Source organism: Rattus norvegicus, chromosome 1 (genome assembly GCF_036323735.1).
Source record: "Rattus norvegicus strain BN/NHsdMcwi chromosome 1, GRCr8, whole genome shotgun sequence".
NCBI lineage: Eukaryota > Metazoa > Chordata > Mammalia > Rodentia > Muridae > Rattus > Rattus norvegicus.
The window spans coordinates 251,086,423-251,105,404 of record NC_086019.1 but is presented as its reverse complement, the minus strand read 5'-3'; the positions used below and the strand labels follow the sequence as shown (position 1 = coordinate 251,105,404).

General features: G+C 49.7%; 1 protein-coding gene across 4 annotated transcripts in view; it reads left to right on the top strand.

Moving 5' to 3' along the window:
• Nucleotides 1-18,982, top strand: part of Crtac1 (cartilage acidic protein 1) — a 141,958-nt gene that overhangs the window by 77,516 nt on the left and 45,460 nt on the right. For all 4 annotated transcript variants that reach the window (XM_006231385.5, XM_017588738.3, NM_134401.2 and 1 more), the window contains exon 3: nucleotides 15,811-16,007. In XM_006231385.5, the coding sequence (XP_006231447.1) occupies nucleotides 15,811-16,007 (197 nt within the window). The remainder of the gene's footprint in view (nucleotides 1-15,810; nucleotides 16,008-18,982) is intronic.

Below are 18,982 nucleotides of genomic sequence, written 5' to 3'. Positions count from 1 at the left end.
CCAATTTGGTACTTTCTCACTAATACTTAACACACAACATTTCCTCTCCCTAAACTTTAATGCACATTCGCTCCAACAGCCAGATTCTGATTAGTGTTAATGCATGGCTAGGGGAATTGAAGCCAGCTTGGCAACAAAGACCCCTCGGAATGAACACATTTCGTTGTTGGCAGCTCTATATTTTTTTTAAAGCGAGCGTCTCTTCTAGAACTATTTCCTCCCAATCAAAATGAAGAGCTGAATTCATCAGTTAACACTCCATAGCAACTAGAAGACTTTCGCTGCCTCCTCCAGCCATTATTTCTGAAGACACAGCCAGGCGTACCCCATTAGCTGCAGCGCGAGAGGGAACACTAGCAGGAACTTGATTTCCCTGTTGAGATGGGGTAGCCAGGGAAAGTGAGCAGACAGATGGGCATGGGTATGGACAGAGCTCGTAGAGGATCCCCCAAGTGAAAGAAGAGGGGGTCCGACACAGTGTGGCCCATGTGACTTGACAGATATTGGGGACTTGAATAGTGATTTTGTATTACAGACCCAAGCAGGCCATCATGGGGATTTATCAAGCTATCATGTGGTCCAGGACCTTGGCTTTACAGAGCCTCAAGCTAGAAGGGTGGCTCTTTTCTAATCTAAAGATGGCCATTGTGTTCCCTGCTGAGCTGTGGTCAACAGAACCATCCCTATTCCTTATCTTTGCATGACAGCCCTACCCTTATTCAAAGCCTGTCTTCTCGCTGGCCCCTGTGAGGCTTGTCTAGCACCCTGTGTCTCTTTGCTCGTCCAGTGCAGACATGAGGCTGTCTGATCCCCTCTCCAACCCCAGTCCATGTCCAGCTCCAAATTCTAACGTAGTGAAGAAAACCTCAGCTGCTGCTAACCAGACCCTCAACATGGCCTATCTTGTCCCTTAGCCAGAGCATTCTTGCAGCTCTCAGAGCCTGTCTGTCAGCTCCTGTTGAACTTGGTAGTACAGACAGAGTTCTCTGGAGGGCCCCAAACAGCTGCCTCTGCCTGCTGCACACAACGTGTGTGTGTGTGTGTGTGTGTGTGTGTGTGTATGTGTGTGTTGTGTTCGTATGTATATATATATATACATACATATATAGTATGTGTATGTATGTAGTGTGTGTATTGTATTTATGTGTGTATATACTTATATAGTGTGTGTGCTTGTGTGTATGTATGTATAAATAGTGTGTGTATGTGTTGTGTTTGTATGTGTATGTATATATATATATACATATGTAGTGTGTTTGTATGTATGTATATAGTGCGTGTGCTTGTGTGTATGTATGTATAAATAGTGTGTGTGTGTGTGTGTGTGTGTGTGTGTGTGTAAAACAATGGCTGTGTCTCTGTTTACACACGGTATGTCATTTGGCCTTGAGGCAGAGCAAATATTATTAACACCACCTCATGGATGAGGAAAATGAATCCTAGTGGGTATAACCAGGTTCTTTATCAAGCCTATATTTGGGGTTAGAAGAATAAAATATGGTCCAGAACTCTGGAGCTCAGTCTCCTGTGCTCAAGGCTACCCTGGTAATAATAATAATTCAGCTTTTCAAAAATATTTATTGAGTTACCATTCTGTGTCAGACGAAGACACTCTTGCTAACCAGTGAGCGAGGGCTCTGGGCCACACACTGCTGTAACCGTCATGGAGACACGGGGCAGATCGTCATCTTCTGCGCTTGAGCAGGTATCAGCACCTTCATTTCACACGAGAGAGAGAGGCTGGACACCTGGGGGTTGGAAAGGCTTGTGTCAGGCAGTCTCCCTCATGTCCTCTCAACCTCCGGGTTCTGTCTACAGATCCAGTGCTACCCCTGACACTCGGTGGCAACTCCACAGAGCCCTACCTCACTCTGGCCTCCCTACGTGTATGTCCCCTCTCCAGGGTAGTCAATCTTCTTTGTGGAACTGAAGGCCATACTTGGTGACCTGTAGCTCCCCATTCTCCCAGTGGTCCATTGTCACTCTCTTAATCACTGTTCCTTCCTTAATCTTCTTTCCTCAAGTTAGCTGCCGCCCCCTTCTCTGTCAAAGAGAAATTCCACCCACTGGCCAAAGAGAAAACTGGTCTCCAAGTACCACTTATTAATGACTCTCTCACACGGTCTCGTACCTCCCATCTTCGCTTCCTTTCTTGCGATTTCAGGCTCAACAAACCAGCTGAACTTGACATCTGTTTCTCCTATTCACCTGGCCCAGGCATCCTGACAATCCACTGCTGTTCACATGCTCAAAGCTTGCAGTATATTGAGACTCTTAATCAACCTGTGTCCCCTGGCCATGAGGTCCTCGGCCTTTGCGAACCCCTTTACCTTCAACGAGTTGTCTACACTGCAGCTCCAAGCCTCTGTCCTCTCTAAGAAAGAGCCACCTTAAAGGTTACCAGCGGCTTCCAAATTCCCGAACACATTTGTGGTTCCATGTTCCGCCTCGATGCAGAGGCATGGGAACTCCACCTGGCAGATGAAATGCAGAACACTAGACTGCGTTTACCCCACACCACCATCAGATGCTTGGCTTTCGGGAAGCGCAGATACACCGTTCAGGTGGTGGGAAAACTCAGCCTAAGACGTGGGCCTCAGCCTGAGTGAGAAACGGCATAGAAAGTGAGAAAGCTGGGGTTCCCAAGCTCCGGGTCATCCAGTTGTTGCTGGAAACGGATGGACTCAGGAACAAACAGGGCCTGCAGGCTGAGGAAGATGAGCCTGTGTCCAGGGGTTCCCACACTCCTGAATACCCAGACACCACTGGAAATCCCAGGGTTTATTGACTGTTCATCATAGAAAATGGGTGCTTACCACCTCCTCAGGCTGAACCAGAAATTAAATGCCTTTCGAAGGAAGAAGTGTCTAGGAAGGGAAGCTTATTGGTTAAACCCTCAGGGCCCATCTAGATACTCATTAGCATAGAGATCTCTGTTCTGATCTACGTGACTATTGGTCATGTTCCTATGTGGGGAGTGTGGTCATGTGTTCCAGATGAGAGATCTGATAAGGAACAGGGAAACACCTACCATCCTTGGTTGGGAGCCTGGGTGCCAGGGTCTCTGAACCCACTCAACCTGCCCAAGTTTCCTGACATGGTCCACTGCCCCACACACATTTGCTGGTCCAGTACTCAACACTTCTATCCTGAAGCAGTTGGAACTAGTAGCTGCCCCCCTTGCTCGAAATCTTGTCTTTCTGTTTTTTTTCCCCACTATTCTGTCTTAGACATCATTAATTTACAAGGAGCCAAAATCTACCTAGATTAACTCAAAGGAGCCTTTTGGAAGGATTCTGTGGAATCACATGGACTTCCAATGTTCAGGCCCGCCTGGAACTCAACATGTAGCCCCAAGTTGGCCCCAAATTTATGCTCATCCCTTTGCCTCAACCTCCCAAGTGCTGCTATTACAGGTTTAATCCACCCATGCTTGGCTTGCACAGCTTCAGTTCTGTCTTTTGGTCAATTCTTCATGCATATGGTCGACAGACAATGCTCTCCAATGCAACTTTGTTATGATAGCGTATTCTGCTGACAGTCTATTGGCACCCCTCTCCAATCCCTGCCCAGGACAATCTGAAGCTTTGGTATGATGCCGCAAGGACCACCAGCCTGGCTTCTCTGCATGGTCACTATTCTTGCCTTCTGTTACTTCTGCTACAACGTCACATACATCGCTGTACAGTCCAGCCAACCTACCCAATCCTTAAGCAGATTTTCTGCTCTCAGACGTTCCTTAGCCTGTACTATTTCATCTACAGATGTTTGCCTATACATATCTTACTAAGAGCCTATGCATGCTTCAAGTTCTAGGTCAAAAATAATTTTATGAAGTCTTCCAATGTAAGCTACCTTTCTGTCTCCTGAACACTTGGGATTCGGGAAGCTACACCAGGCTGAGACCCTGGGCAGAGATTTATACCGAAGGTCATGTATGTCCATCATGGTACCTGGCAGTGGTCCTAATTTTAAGCAGGATACCAGTGTGGGATGGCATGGAGTCAATAATCAACTTACCATTTCTGCTCTTAAAGAAGAAGCAAACATCTACAGGCTATGTGCCCCACCATTGGGACCTAAATTGTCATACTTCCTCAGTTGAGAAAGAGGCACCAGCAGTTTGAAGTGGCAGACCCTGGGTAGTTATAGCATGCCGTAAAGTTTGAGTAGCTATCTAAAATGTTTTATGACAAAGAATTTAATGGTCTCCCCAAGTCCTAAACAACTGGATCTACATGCTGGAGTCATGGCTGCTACAGCCCAGACTTGCCCTCTGGATACATGGATGAGGACTGTGCAAAGAGATTTAAAACAAGACCCACTTCCAGAATGTAGTGAGACAGGCAGGTGCTCTATCCACATTCAGTGTTGACCTCCCTCTGGTGTCTGGAGGAGAATGGAAGGGTATCCAGATGTCTCTGGGAAGCTCTGCCTCCCATCAGTAGGCCTTAAGGAGTGTGTTTCCAAAGCAGACTCGATGAGTCACTGTCACCTAGAGACGCATCCTTCATCCTTCCAGACACTTCTCTTCTTAACGACACACAGCTCCTACCTGAAAGTTGTCAATCACAGGCACCCATCTCCTGGCTGTGACATTGCCATAAGAACCCAGCTGAGCCAATCATAGATCTTCCCTGATGTTTGTCCTACAGCGGCTTGCATCCGGTAATCCCAGCATGCCTAGAGCAAGATGGGAGGCAGAGACAGGAGAGTCATGTGGAAGCTCACCGGCCAGTTACTCTGGCATACACACCGTGGCAGAAACAAGCAAGACCCCCCCCCACCTCAGCAAGGCAGGAGAACTTCCAAAAAATTGCGCTTCAACTCTATCCACACATCATGGTGTGTGCACACTCTGCCCACACATCACTCGCATATACTAATGCTAAATAAAATAATAAGAAAAGTCCCACCCCTCACCCCGCAAAGAAACAAAGAAAGAGAAGAGAAGGAGCAGGTGCCTTCTATTCAGGCTGAGGCTAGGGCTCCTGGATGAGGCTGGGACGCTGTCACCATTCAACCCTTGGAGCAGAAGGATGTGTGAGAGCATGAAGCCACCAGAGAGACAGAGAAGAGGGAAAGAAGACAAAGTCCCACAGTCCCCGGCTGTTAGCCCTCCCTCCACGTGCCCTCGGGTCTCCCGCAGGTCTAGCTACACCCTCACGGTTCCTGTAGTTTGGAATCCGTGCCAAGAAATTCCTCAGCTAGTTCAGCCTGAGTGTTTGTCGCACACAATCAAAAAGCCTTGACTAACAGCCTCCATCTGGCCCCGGGATCCCTCCTTTGACAGTTTCTACAATGTCTGCCTGCCCCCCTGTCTCCCTCTCTTCCTGGAAATACACTGAGGAATAGAGTCACGGTCTTCTTCCTCTCTACCATCTTGTCAGCATCAGCAGGCAGGAGCGGGCACCTGCTCAGTCCTGACGTCGTCCTAGGAGCAGTGGGGGACAGAACTGCCAGTGAGGGTCTCTGCCTTCCAGGTGCTTCTGTGCATCATCAGAAAACAGGAAACCCCAAAGGCACTGAGCACAGACGGCAGAGCTTTTTTGGAATGAATCGTACATCAATCACTCCATGTGGAGTTTTTACAGAACACAGACACGTGTGGCCGCAGTTTATTCTTACCTTTTCATTCCAAGCATCCCTTTCTTGGAAAACGGTCCACCCTTCAGGACAGAAGTGGGGTTTTCCCTTCATCTTAGCCACTGTTTTCGGTAGAGCTCTGTCCTTGTGAGGTCTTCTCCACCCTGGCCCACTCTTAAATAAAGATCAAATCTGCCTTGCATTTCTTTCGGGATGTCCTTTCCCAGCTTAGGGAACTGACCTTCCCACACCCTTCACCCCACCCAGGAACCTCCCATTCTCGATGCCGTGCTCTTTCACGGCGAATCCTTGATCTCCAGACGGATCCTATTGGAAAGGCAACATGGAAACCTCCTGTCTGAATGCCTTTCCATATGTTTTCGGGTCCTATTTAACTCCAATGGCTTTCAACGAGGTAAGCATGAGAAAAGGAAGGGAGATCATCCTGTACACTTCCAGAGAAATAATCTGCGCTCAAAGGAATTCGATTAAAAGTGGGAAACTTAGTTACAGCTGGGTAGGAGTTACTTCTCCCTTTGCTGCGGCCAAATGCCTGACAGAAACAGCTTCAGAGCGGAGAGGGTGCTTTCCCATCACAGTTTCAGAGGGTGTGGTCCAGCACGGTTGGGAAGATGCGGTGCCTGGAAAAACTTGGGCCTGGGCAATGAGAGCTAGCGGTACAGGCAGAAACATGACTCGGAACGCTTGGGCCAGAATACAGGCACTGCCCCCAAGGCCGGTCCCCAGAAACCCACTTCTGTCTTAGTCACACTTCTTGACCTCCCAACACAGCACCATGAGCCCAGGATGAAGTCTTCAAACACACGAGCAGATGAGAGATCTTTCACATCCAAGCTGTGATACGCTAGAAAGAAAATAAGAACTCAAAACACGGTGATCCCTGGAGTCCCTGTGGGGAACGGTAGGGACTGTTCTGGTTTTCTCGGTTTTTCTTCATTTGTTTCCAGTCTGTGTTCCTCCTGCCTCATCCTGCCTCAGTTTCCCAGATACTGGGATTGTCGCATGCACCCCCACGCCAGGCTCCCTGTTCATTCTTAGCTCTTCTCTGCGGGCTCTGAGGACACAGTCCAATATTCTGAGACCCATCCAAAAGCCAACTGTATCCAGCCTTCCACTGGACAGACAGGCTGGTTGTGAATTCAAATGGCTCGCCCAGAGAACTCCACTGATTTATGAATAATCCTTTTTCCTACTTTCCAGGGATATATTTTTCTTTCCCTTAGGTCTGAGGTGATAGCTCATTGTTATCTGATCTCTTTCCAAAAACTTAATGGCTTTAAGATGATTTATCATTGCTCCCATTCTGTGCCTCAGGATTTTGGTCTAGAACCTGCTGGATAGTTCTTCTCCTCTACACAATCCCCGTGTAGCCTGGTGCTGCTGTTTCCAGTATCAACAGGCTAGACTGAGGGCCAAAGAGATCTTTACTTTGCCTGCCTGGTGCCTCATCCATGGAGCTGACTCGACTTCTGCAGCTCCTGATTATCTTACGAGCATCAGATTTTTCTTACGTGGTAATCGTCTTTCCCCAGAGACAGATGGAAACTGCTGGGCCTCTGAAGGGCTGAGACTGGAACTGGCACATCGTCATTGTCACCATGTTTTCACTGTCCAGGCAAATCACAAAGCCATCCCAGACTCAAAGTATATTACCACCTGCAAATATATATGTTTCATATAAATTTGTGTCTGTATTGTATGTCACATATGTCATCATATATGTGTGTTATATAACATACATATGTTATCATATATCGTATATTTGAGATATTATAGATGTAAATTGTGATAATGTATATGGCTAACACCTTTTTGATGAGGGATGACAGTTTCTATCTGCCAAGAGCCAGATGGTATTTTTAGCTTTTAGGTCATACAGTCCCTGTTGCAACCACTCAATCCTGTCTTTTGCCAAAAGTAGCTATACGTGATACATGAATTTTGCATGCTTATGTTCCAATAAAACTTTATTTACAAAAGCAGGCAGGAGGCCACATACTGTTCTTTGGCTGATTATTGCTTTAGACCAAATATAAGTTTGTCTTTCAATTAATCTTATCTAATGGCTAGCTAATCACTTTTTACCAGAAACTCACTTCTTTTAACGTATAGCTGAGGGTATTTATTAACATGACCAAATATAAAGTATGTCTTTTACTCCCATAGTCATGAAAATACAACATATCTTTAAAACATTGTTATAAGAATTGTCTAAGGTAACCCACCATATGGGACTGTTTCCCGGTGACAACATCTTGGCCTCCTGGTGACACGCTGTGTTCGTTACTTTTATTATTGCTTTGAGAGGCGGCAGAGATGGCTCAGTGCCTAAGTGAACTTGCCGCTCTGGCAGAGGACCCAGGCTCAGCTGTCAGCACCCACGTGGTGTCTCACAACCATCTGCATCCCGTTCCCCAGGGTCCGATGCCCTCTTCTGGCCTACTTGAGCACCAGGCTTGGACATGGTATGTGTACATACAAGCAAAATTCAAACACATAAAGTAAAATAAAATAAAATGGGAAAATGGGAAAAATGTTAATACCATCATTGCTTTAACAGCTCATCATAGTGGAGAAGGCATGGAGTAGGAGCTTAAGGAAGCTGCTTCAAAGCCAGGAAGGAGAGAGAGAGGGAGAGAGAGAGAGAGAGAGAGAGAGAGAGAGAGAGAGAGACTCCTACCCAGCTGGTTTGCACCGTTTCCTTCAGTTCAGTACCTCACCTCAGAATGGTGTCATCACCACCACCAGTTAGGCTGGGTCTCTCTCCTCAGTTCTCCCAATCTAGAAACTTCTTCACAGCCATGCCCAGAAGTTTGTTTCCATGGTAACTCTAAATGCAATCACGTTGACTTAGCTAATCTTTCCGTCTGTCTGGTCTGCAGGTTGACCAGCTCCCCTTTCTGTGCGTCTCTGTTGGTCTGAGTCCCACCCTCCATCTGTGTTGATGTGTGTCTTTCTGCTTATAGGCTCACGCTTGTGTCCATCTTTGTGTGGTCTGTCTGTCTGTCTCCAGCGTTCAGTCTGTCTGTATGCAGATGCCCTTCTCCCCTCCTCTTTCCCTCCCTGCCTCCCTCTGTGGATTTTCCCCCTTTGAGACAAGGTCTCTACGTAGACCTGGCTGTCCTGAAGTTCACTCTGTAGACGAGGCTTTCCTCAAACCAACAAAAATCCCCCTGCCTCTGACTCCCTAGTGCTGCGAGTACGCACCACCATACCAGGCCCCTGCTTCTTCCTCTCCTGACTGTTATGTCAGGTAGATTTTTTTCATAATTTACTTTATATAAAGAAGAAAGAAGTTTTCTGTTCTTAATTCTCAAAATGGATATGTTACATAGCTCTCATGTCTAAAAAGCCTTCTGTTTTACAAAAAGAGATATCACATGCAAATTATTTAGCCTAGTACCTGGCACGCAGTAAATGCTTAGTGATTACATCCTTTTAGCTAAAGGATTTTTCCCCTCACATGGGTCACAGTTACCAACAACAACAACAACAGCACGACCAACAATAGCAACACCACCAACGACAAAGTAACTCTTCTGTCTCCGTCAGTAATTCTTCCTCACCTCTACCCCGGATATCAGCTGTCCACATCCTCTCTGTCATGGCGGTTTGTACATGTTTGGAGAATTACCAAAATTGGAGGATAAAAGAGAAACCAGCCCCATAGGAAGAACACAACCAACCAGACCCCTAGAGCGCCCAGGGGCTAAACCACCATCCCAAGAGAACACACGGAGGGACCTATGGCTCCATCCGCATGTGTAGCAGAGGATGGCCTTGTCGGGCATCAGTGGAAGGAGAGGCCCTTGGTCCTGTCAAGGCTCGATGCCCCAGTGTAGGGGAATGGAAGGGTGGGGAGGCCGGAGGGAGTGGGTGGGTGGGTGAGGGAGCACCCTCATAGAAGCAAGGGGGTGTTGAATAGCGGATTTCTGAAGAGGAAACTGGGAAATGAGGTAACATTTAAAATATAAACAAAAAGTGCCATTAAAAAAAAAAAAAGGACACTTGCCTAGCAAGCGCAAGGCCCTGAGTTCAGTCCCCAGCTCCGAAAAAAAAAGAAAAGAAAAAAAAAGGACAAACCAGGAGACTGCACACTGTGCCTTTTGTTCAACTGGCACTAATTCTTCACTCTGAAGAGCTGTATTGTACACTTGGTGTGGACTGGGTGGAGGACAGGAAGCATGTCCCCTATCCACTTGTCTCTTGTAGCCTTCTGGGAGAAACAGGCAACCGAGAGAGAACAGGTAACTGCGGAAAAGAGGGTGCAGAAATCGGGAGATGGAAAACGGGCGATCTCTGTGGGGAGCTGCCTTTTAAGGTGAACCCTAAGAGAGGAGATGGGCCAGCTTTGGGGAGCAGCAGGAGGAAGTAGAATGAAATCTACAGGGCAGAGTCAGCCAGTCAAGTAGGCGGCTGCAAAGTGGGCGGGGCCAGACCAGACCCAATGAAACCCACAGCAGCAGCAGCTCGCACACTTTCCTCGCCCAACAGAAGCAACAAGCAGGAAGAAAATCCTGTCTTGGCCATTGGTATCAGAAATCAAATCCACCATGGCAGAGACGGCGTGGCGGCGTGGCGGCGTGGCGGCGTGGCGGCATGGCTAAGTTTTGACCACATTTTGGTGGGTCAGAAAGCAGAAAATAAGACCAGAAGGAGATCCTGTTTAATCATCAAAGCCCCACCCTCACTTCCACCAACCACGCCTCCTGTCCAAAAGGTTCCACAGCGCCCCCTAAGAAAACTCCACCTGCTGGGGACCAAGGGTTTGAGAACTCGGGTCTGTGAGGAACACATCAGACTCAAACCACAGCATCCACCCAAGAGGTTCAAGGAGGTAGCTGGCACGCTCTGACTTATGTGTTAAAAAGATGCTTCTGACTCATAAAAGAGATTAGATCAGTGAGGCGAACGAGGAAAACAGAGAAAGGAGGCACCCCAGAGATGGTGGCAGTCAGTCGGGGAGGGAAGAAAAGAATAACGCTGAGGTATTTTTAGAGGTAGATATGACAAGAAGGGCTGATGGATTAGATGGGAAAACGAAGGGGAGGGGAGGCTGAGGCCGATGCCAAGCTCCCGGGTTTAGTGCTTGGGTGCCTACTTGGGGGAGGGAGAAATGGCGCAATCAATAGTTCCATTTCGGACATGCTCCGTCTCGGGCGCATGAGGGGAGATGTCAGGTAGGCCGTCGGATATATGAGTCGGAGCCTGGGCTAGAAATATAAATTTAGGGGTTGTCAGTCATGAGAATGGATATGACCAACTAGGAAACAGAGAGAGAGAGAAGACAACAGAACCAAGGCCCGACCTGGGGACTCCAGCAGTCCGAAGGTAAAAATAGGAAAAGGAACCCAGCAGTGTGGGAAAAGGAGAGGAAGCCGGAGAGGGAAGAAAGTAAGGCAGGGCGTTGTAAAGCCTGGTGAAGAGGCTGTCCTACAGGAGAGTGGAGGACAGTTGGGGGTTGCCACAGTGCCACTGGTTTCCAAGAGGCTAAACTCCATAAGGGCAGACAGGGCCTCCCTCAATCTGGCCACATTAGAGCCACCAAGGACAGCAACCAGAGCGACTTTTTGAACCAAGGTTAGATGGGAAAAGGAAATGCATGATGGGAAAGCTGAGACCACTTATAAAGACAACTCTTTTGAGAAATAGATAAAGAAGTCCACCTACCTAACCAGAGTAGCATGTTTGGGTATGAGAAGTAGTAGCATGTTTAAACACTAACTACTTGATCACCGGGGAGCAAAAGGTCACGCCTTGGGCTTGTTGTGATTTTTTTTTTAATGATAAGAGCTTACAATTGTGTAACTATTCACAGTTTACCAAGTGTTGTCACACATACTCTCACACGCCTCACGGCGGTCCTTCAAGGTGTGAGCAGCACCGAGCTACAGATGAGGAAGCTGAAAACTTAGAGGAGCAGAGTGACAAGCTCAAGCCACCGTCAGGATGCACCCCAAGACTGTGCTAGTATAACCATGGCTGGCACGCTCTTTGATATTACACAGCACAGCTATCTTTCAAGAACGTGGGGCCCCGCCCGGTTTCCTGGCTCCATTTAACTGTGCTTTCAAAGCCCCATGGGCTTCTACAAACACCCAATGTTCCCCAGCAAGTGTCAGAGAAGAGAAGCACAGAACCTCTGTTTTGCCCAGGCTCCTCAGAGCGGCACTGATACCACAGAGGGACTGTGGATGAGTCACATCACCTCTGTACTCTAGTGTTCACATCTATAAAATGGGGTCATGAATAGGGCCAGTGTCCCAGGCATATCACGATGAAGTGGGATTTAAAAGTGCTTGGCACACATTCTCATTTACACACACACACATACACACACAAACACGTGCACTCATACACAGACACACATGCATACTTACACATGCACGCTCACACAGGCATGTACATGCATGCTCACTTACACGCACATATATATACTCACAGACACACATGCATGTGTGTGCACATGCACACACTCACATATACATGCATACACACGTGCATGCACACACATGCATATACACATGCGTGCACATAGAGACACATTTGCGCACATGTTCACACACATTCACATACACTCACACAGACACATGCTTACACGTGCACACACACACTCCTTGATCTTCGTCATCTTCTTTACTACCCCTCCCCATTCATCCCCCCAGTCCCCTCCCTCTCCTCCTCTTACCCATCCTTTCTTATCCTGACCCTCCCTCTCCACTCCTCGCCCCCTCATCCTTCACCACCCACCCTCCCCCCTGCATCCACACATACCATCCCTTCCCTTCTTACCCTCCACTTCTCACTCCTTCACTTTTCATCCTTCACCCTTCACCCTCCCATCCCTACCCCTCACGCCTTCCATCCCCACCCACCCCTCCACCCCTTCTCCCCTAAGCCCTTCTTGGGGTCTGTGTATGAGTGCCTGCCATAGAGTGCTCGAAGCATAGCACACGCAGAGAGACACACATCCTTTTGGACTCCGGCAGTGTGCACTTAATGAGAGAAGGGATGTAGTACAGACTCACCTCTGCCCTCTCGAGAGCTCGCCGAGGCAAGAAACTGCAGGATACCCGGAAGAGAGAAGGTCACATCTAGTCTGGCACGTGGGGCTGACTTCACACAGGATGGATCCAGGAAGGTGGGAGAATGTTCCCCATGGAGCAGGGGGCTGCAGCTGAACAAAGACACAGGTGCAGCCGGAAAGGGCAGTACATCTTCAGGGGCTGGTGAGGAAGCAGGCTGTAACAACAGCTCCCTGGAGACGCAGGGTGGGGGTTTTCCTGGGGGCAGCCTGGGACAGCAGATGTTAGTGCTGTAGGGCTAGCCAAGGGAGACCTGATGGAGGGAAGGCTGGCCTCTGGGGCAGTGCCCTGACTTGGCTGTGCCTTGAGAGTTTTCAGACCCCCACACAAAACAGAATTTATGTCTCTAATCCCTGATGAGATGTGACCAGAGTGTCAGACCTCCTCCCATGTCCCATGTAAGTTTGGAGAGCCCCTTGACATGTGCTAATTGTGTAGCCACTCAAGGCTGACCCAGCCTGTCTACTTCACCCACAATCTCCATAGGAAACACCCTGAGACTAGCACCCCATAATCTTCCAAGAAGAGATGATCAAGGGCCACTTCATAGGGACAAGAATCGTTTGCCCACCCCAGTCACTCAGATTCAGGATAAAAGGTCTAGTCTCCAACATGTGGGGAAGCCATGTTTCCTCCCCTCCTGTTGGGAGCTGGCCCCAGAGCATGGCAAACATCTGCATTACCCAAGAGGTAGGGGATGAAATGGGTATCAATGCTGGGCATTAGGTGGGGACTCCCCCACCACATCCTGGGGGGACACTGGCTTTACCCATCTTTTACCCCTGGACCCATAGCACTTCCAGGCTGTCCCACTCAGCCTGGGGACCCCTTGCTCACCAGATTCTGGAAGATGAAGGGTATGGTGGAAATCATCTACTTGGAATCATTCTGGTTGAATGTGAAAGAGCAGGCTCGAATGCTCGTCCCACGGCCACACTCGTGAGAGAGCAGGCTTGGATGCTTGCCCCACAGCCACACTCAGGTCTCCTTGTTTAGTCCAGTTTCCACCTCACCGAAGAGAACAGCAGAGTCTAGAGCCCAAGGCCACAGCCCTAAGTACAGCAGAGTTAGGGCCTCCATGGAGCAGAGGATCGGAAAGCACTTCGCAAACTTTGTCAAGTGCTGTTAAAATGTCCGGTTCTTGTAGCCTCCACCACTTACGTTCCTCAGAGCTGCTACTTTGGGGAAGCCAAATATGCACAGGACTGAGCAGTGATGTCTCAGCCAGCATGGAAAGAACATAGAATTCCTGCCCTGAAGGGAGAAGCCCAGGTTGTGTGACCTTGGACCTCACTTGGCCTCTCCAACTCTTGGTTGTTCTTTCAGAAATATGCCCTACCTTTTCCTTTCTGTGTTGTGTGGGGGCTTGAGCAAGACACTGAATGACAGTGTGCTCTTAGTGAGGCCAGCACCCAGTGAACACATGGTCTGAGAAGACAGATGTAGTCCGATGGAAGAGGTGAGGGCCTGGGGTTTTCAGGACTAGTATTTTACACTAAAAGTCACATCCATCCCCTGGGGCCAGAGCCAGCTGCTGACAGGGCTAGAACTCGTGTTCTGTCTCTGCCGCCGCGTGTCTCTAAAGGTAACACTCCGTCCTTGATGCTCAGCTCTCAGACACACTTCGTCAAGGTGTCTAAGGCGCACCCTCCCATCACCCAATGCTGACTCGGCCCCTGTGAGCTCCATCTCCCCTTTCACTCTGTGGGTACCAGAAGGCTCTTGGCCAGCCACCAGCATCCCCTGAACTTCTCCAGCTTCTGGTGACAAGGGAGAGGGCTAGGTTGGATCTATTTCAGGACTAAGGCGAGGTTTCTCCCAAAGACCTACAAGAACTGATTGTCCTCCCTGGGTCATCTAAGCCAGCTCATGGTGGATGCACCACCCAGCTGGAAACACAAGCTAGCCGGCAGTCTCTGGTGAATGGGGGCATGAGGGTTTCTCTGGCAGGCTGCAGTTCTGGGGTGGGAGGCATCATACTTGGCTGTGCTGCCTGGAAGAACCTTGGATACCCTCAACTTCCCCCAGGTGGAAGAGGGGTGGGAAAGCAGCGACCATGGGACACTCGAGCCCACAGGACTCAGAGATTTCATTCAGTAAAGATTTAGTGAGCACCTACTATATGTCGGGTGCTGTGCTAGGTTGTAGAGCACAGCAAGAAGAGAAGGTTCTATTCTCACAGAGCCAACGTTCCAGTGGAGAGAGCAGGGAAAGACGAGCCAAAACACAGAGACTGCTAGAGCTGTGAGGCTGCATGGGGAACTCGGAGGAAGAGTGGTTAGAGATACAGATGCAGGGAGTACGGTCAGCGAGGGCTTGAAGAACATGGGGGCGGGGGGATGGGGAAAGCCAGACGTATGACTGTCTAGACCAGCATCCCACCTAGAGGGCACAGCAAGTGCAAAGTCCCTCATGTAGAGACAAACCTGGGGCTTCCATGTGATAAGGAGGGTTGCGTGGGTTCAGGAGAGACAGGCATGAGTGAAGGGCAGCTTCAACTTCATCCCAACTCCCTAAGAAAAGTATCCAGCCCGGTAACCCTCAACCCCGAGAGGGGTCGTCTCTCATCTCACGCATGATCTGGCGTTTCCTCCTAGCAGACTCTCAGGGATAACTCACACGGGGTGCGGATTGTGGGTAGGAGGTCCCAGGAGAGCAGCAGAGAGGTGCCTGGGCACAGGCACTGACACCTCATCCCGTTTTCCCTCCCCAGGGAGTTACACTCAGCTCCTCTGAGCTGCAGTTTCTCTGAGGGACCTCATCTGTTTCTCCCTTGCGAAGCGAATTTCTAGCCGCATAGCTTGTTGTTTTTTTTAAGTTAATGAAGTCATAGGTGGGAAAATGCCGTTTACCGTGAAATGGACAAGGTAAAAGTCAAGGAGGTTTTCCTTCAGCCAGGCCCTCAGTTGGGGCTGCCCGCTCCCCTTGACCAGCCCACTCCTTGAATTGTGTTCTGCATGGCTCTGATCCACTTCTCTCTAACCTCAGTTTCTTTCAGACCCAGGACTTCCTGAGGCAAAGCTCCTTCCTGTGTATGCCACGGGCCAACTTCCTCAAGTGCAACGGACTCTGAGCTGGGTGGACTCACCATCGAAACCTTCTCTTTGTTCCTTCTCAGGTACAATGGCCCCAACCTGGTCCTGAAGTACAACCGAGCCCAGAGTCGGCTGGTGAACATCGCAGTGGATGAGCGCAGCTCACCCTACTATGCTCTGAGAGATCGGCAAGGGAATGCCATTGGGGTCACAGCCTGTGACATCGATGGGGATGGCCGTGAGGAGATCTACTTTCTCAACACCAATAACGCCTTCTCAGGTGAGGGTCGGGTTGTCAGTTCTCTTCCTGCCCCAGATACCTCTTCCCTTCACTGACAGCCCTTTCTCAGCCAGTCCCCTCTGCCTCCAAGACCTCCTGTGCTGGACAGAGACCCCAGGATGACCCTTCATCTCCTGGGGGAGGGGGGATGGAGTTTGGATTTTCATCCTCGGGACCCTGAACTGGGACACCGGGGCATGAAAAAGAACCTTCTCCCTAAGACCGAACATCATTTTCTCCCTTGGCCTGAGGTGTCTTCCTCCCCTTCTCTCCCCCTGCTCCCCTCCTCCCGCCCTCCCCTCCTGCCATTCCACCACCCCTGTGTGGCCCTTCAGCTCATGTGAATCACTCCTGGAATCAACAGATGTCCCTGGACTATTCCCATGCTCTCCTAGGCTATTCTCAGCACTTTGGAGACCTTCTAGAATTTGCCTCCTCAGCTTTTAGCCCAGTGCAAGGATTCCTCCCACAGATTCCTGTGTGCCAGGCAGAGACTCTGGGTATCAGGGCGGTGGTGGGCACAGGACTCTGAGGAAGGCTGACCTTGGAGTTCTTGGCGCTTCCTCCAGCTCTTCTCATGCCGCCACGTGCATCCCTGTTAAGTGAGTGTCTACATAAATGCGTTCCGACTATTCCGGTCAGGACATGAGCCTGCTATTCCTAACTACCAGCTCCTGGGTTTACCAGGTACAGATGGCCCAGAGACCACACTGGGTAGCCAGGAGACTGATGTCCACCAGGCTAATGGTGACTAATATAAAGAACACCTTCTGTGTGCCAGGCCCTGGCTCCCAACCCTCAGTGCTTTCTCTCAGGCAGCCTCCCAGCAGTCTTGTTAGGAAGGAATTAGCAGTCTAACATTGCATTGAAGAAACTAGGGTGTTAAGAAGTTAGCTGACTCACCCAAACCCAGCAGAGTATCCCAACCATGGCGCCCCCTAGACGTTGGCTGTGCTCAGGACACTTCCAGATAATAGCCAGCTCTTGGTCTAATCTGTGGTTTGGATTTCCACAAACCAATGCTGCCCCGAGCTCTCCAAGGTCCAGGAGGCTAACAAGTGCCTGACTGTGGGACCCCGCCCCCCAACACTCCCCACCAACACCCACAGGCTTTCCACTGCCAGTGGTAATCCAGCATCCCACCCAGGCTGCTCCTGGAGTTTGAGATCAGCCAGTTGCATGAATGAGAGGGGGGAAAGGTTGGGGCCCCACGCCAGGGGCAGGGGTGGGCAGGCTGGCTGGCTGCAAGCCAGTCTTGTGCCGCCAAGAAACAATGAGCCACAGCCCTGAGTGGTGTTTTATGGGTTTTCATCTCATCTTGCCACCGAGTGAGGCCTGAGAGATGGTAATTATCCCAACACAAATATCAGGGCATGATTGCCCAGCTGGATTTACTGCCCTCTCTCCACCAAGCCGAGATTGGATTAGGACGAGATTAATTGATGGGCTGATCAACTCTTTAATGTGGGGCAAGGTCAGAAAAGAAGCAGAGTCAAGGATGCCTGCAGAAGGGACAGGTCCCCAGGAAGGCCCTGGAATGCCAGGAAGCAGGACGGGGGACAACTGTCCTGATTGCGCTCTTCAGGCAAGATGCCAGAGTAAGGGACCGCTTCCCCCAGACAACGCACTGAGAGGGGACCTGAGGGCAGTCTCTGAGGCAGCAGCCCCCCTCGTGCATGTTCTTAGAGTAGTCATTGTGAATCCCAGAGCAAAGGTTCCGTAGAGGGTTATTGGGGGGGGGGGGTGAGGTGGTAGAAGACTTCCGCCTGAGCTGCAACAATCAGGTTAGAAGGCTGAATAGGATAGGAACCCATTACCAGGCTGTTGACACTTAACTCTCAAGGCCACACTGCAGCCCAAGAAAGACTGTGATTCACTACCCAGGAATCATCCCAAGTCTGTGGTCGGCCAAACAATGAGTAGTCCCCGTTGATGTTCTTACTTTTTGGACAAATTGCTAGTGAACACCTACTATGTGTCAACACTGTTCTAAGCACTGGGGATCCCTCCATGCTTTTCCCAGGACAGCCTATAGTTTCTCTCACCATCTGGCGTCCTCTCCTAGTCCCTGGTCTCTAAGCCCCACAACTAAGCTCTCTAAAGGCTCCCGCAACCAGGTTTGGGATGTTAACACTAAAGTGCCTAGAAGCGCCTGAGATCCTACAATATATTCTGGGAGTCAGTCCACCCAAACTTTTCTGGGTGACCCCAGGCAAGAGAAAAGGTCACTGTGTGATTCCAAGTGGCCCTAGCCAGGTCGTTACTATCCCAAGAGCTTAATTAAAATTGACTAAATAAGTCTCAGGAAGAAACAGAGAGCGAGTCCCTGCCCAAGCAGAAGAAAGCCAAGAGAGATGTCACAACACCACAGCCCAAAAGATCTGGCTCTAGGAGACTGATCCGGCAGTCTCAGCCTCGTGTACCCCTCCTGATGACCTTCTGTGGGTTTGAGGGATGTCTGTGGGTTTGAGTTAATTTTGTAGTTGAGTGATCCATTGATTCATCAACATGGGGTGGGCATAGAACAGGGACATTTGTGTCATGTCAGCACTTCCTTGGTCCAGCCCAGACAGCACTCAGCCGTTGCTACCCTGCCCTCTGTGAAGATCCTGAGAGCTTCTTCGAGAGCCTAAGCCAGCCACTGTAGTCACGTGGCCTTTTGGGGTGTTGACAGCGTCTCTCCCCCAGCCCCCAGTGAGATGTTAACACTAAAGTACCTGGCAATATCCTCTGGGAGTCAGTCTTTGCAAACTTGTGGGTGACCTTAGACAAGCTTTTGACCCCTCTGTCTTGACTCATCAATAGAACATGAACAATGCAGACTTCATAAAGTCTCCTCCCTCCAGTGGCACTGCAGACCATTTTCAAGGTCTTTAGGTTACCTGCAACCCTTTCCCGGCATAGCCAAATGACTGTGCTAACCTTTCCCCCTTTCTCCACTTACTACACCTTTGCCTGAAGTTCAAACTTGCTGC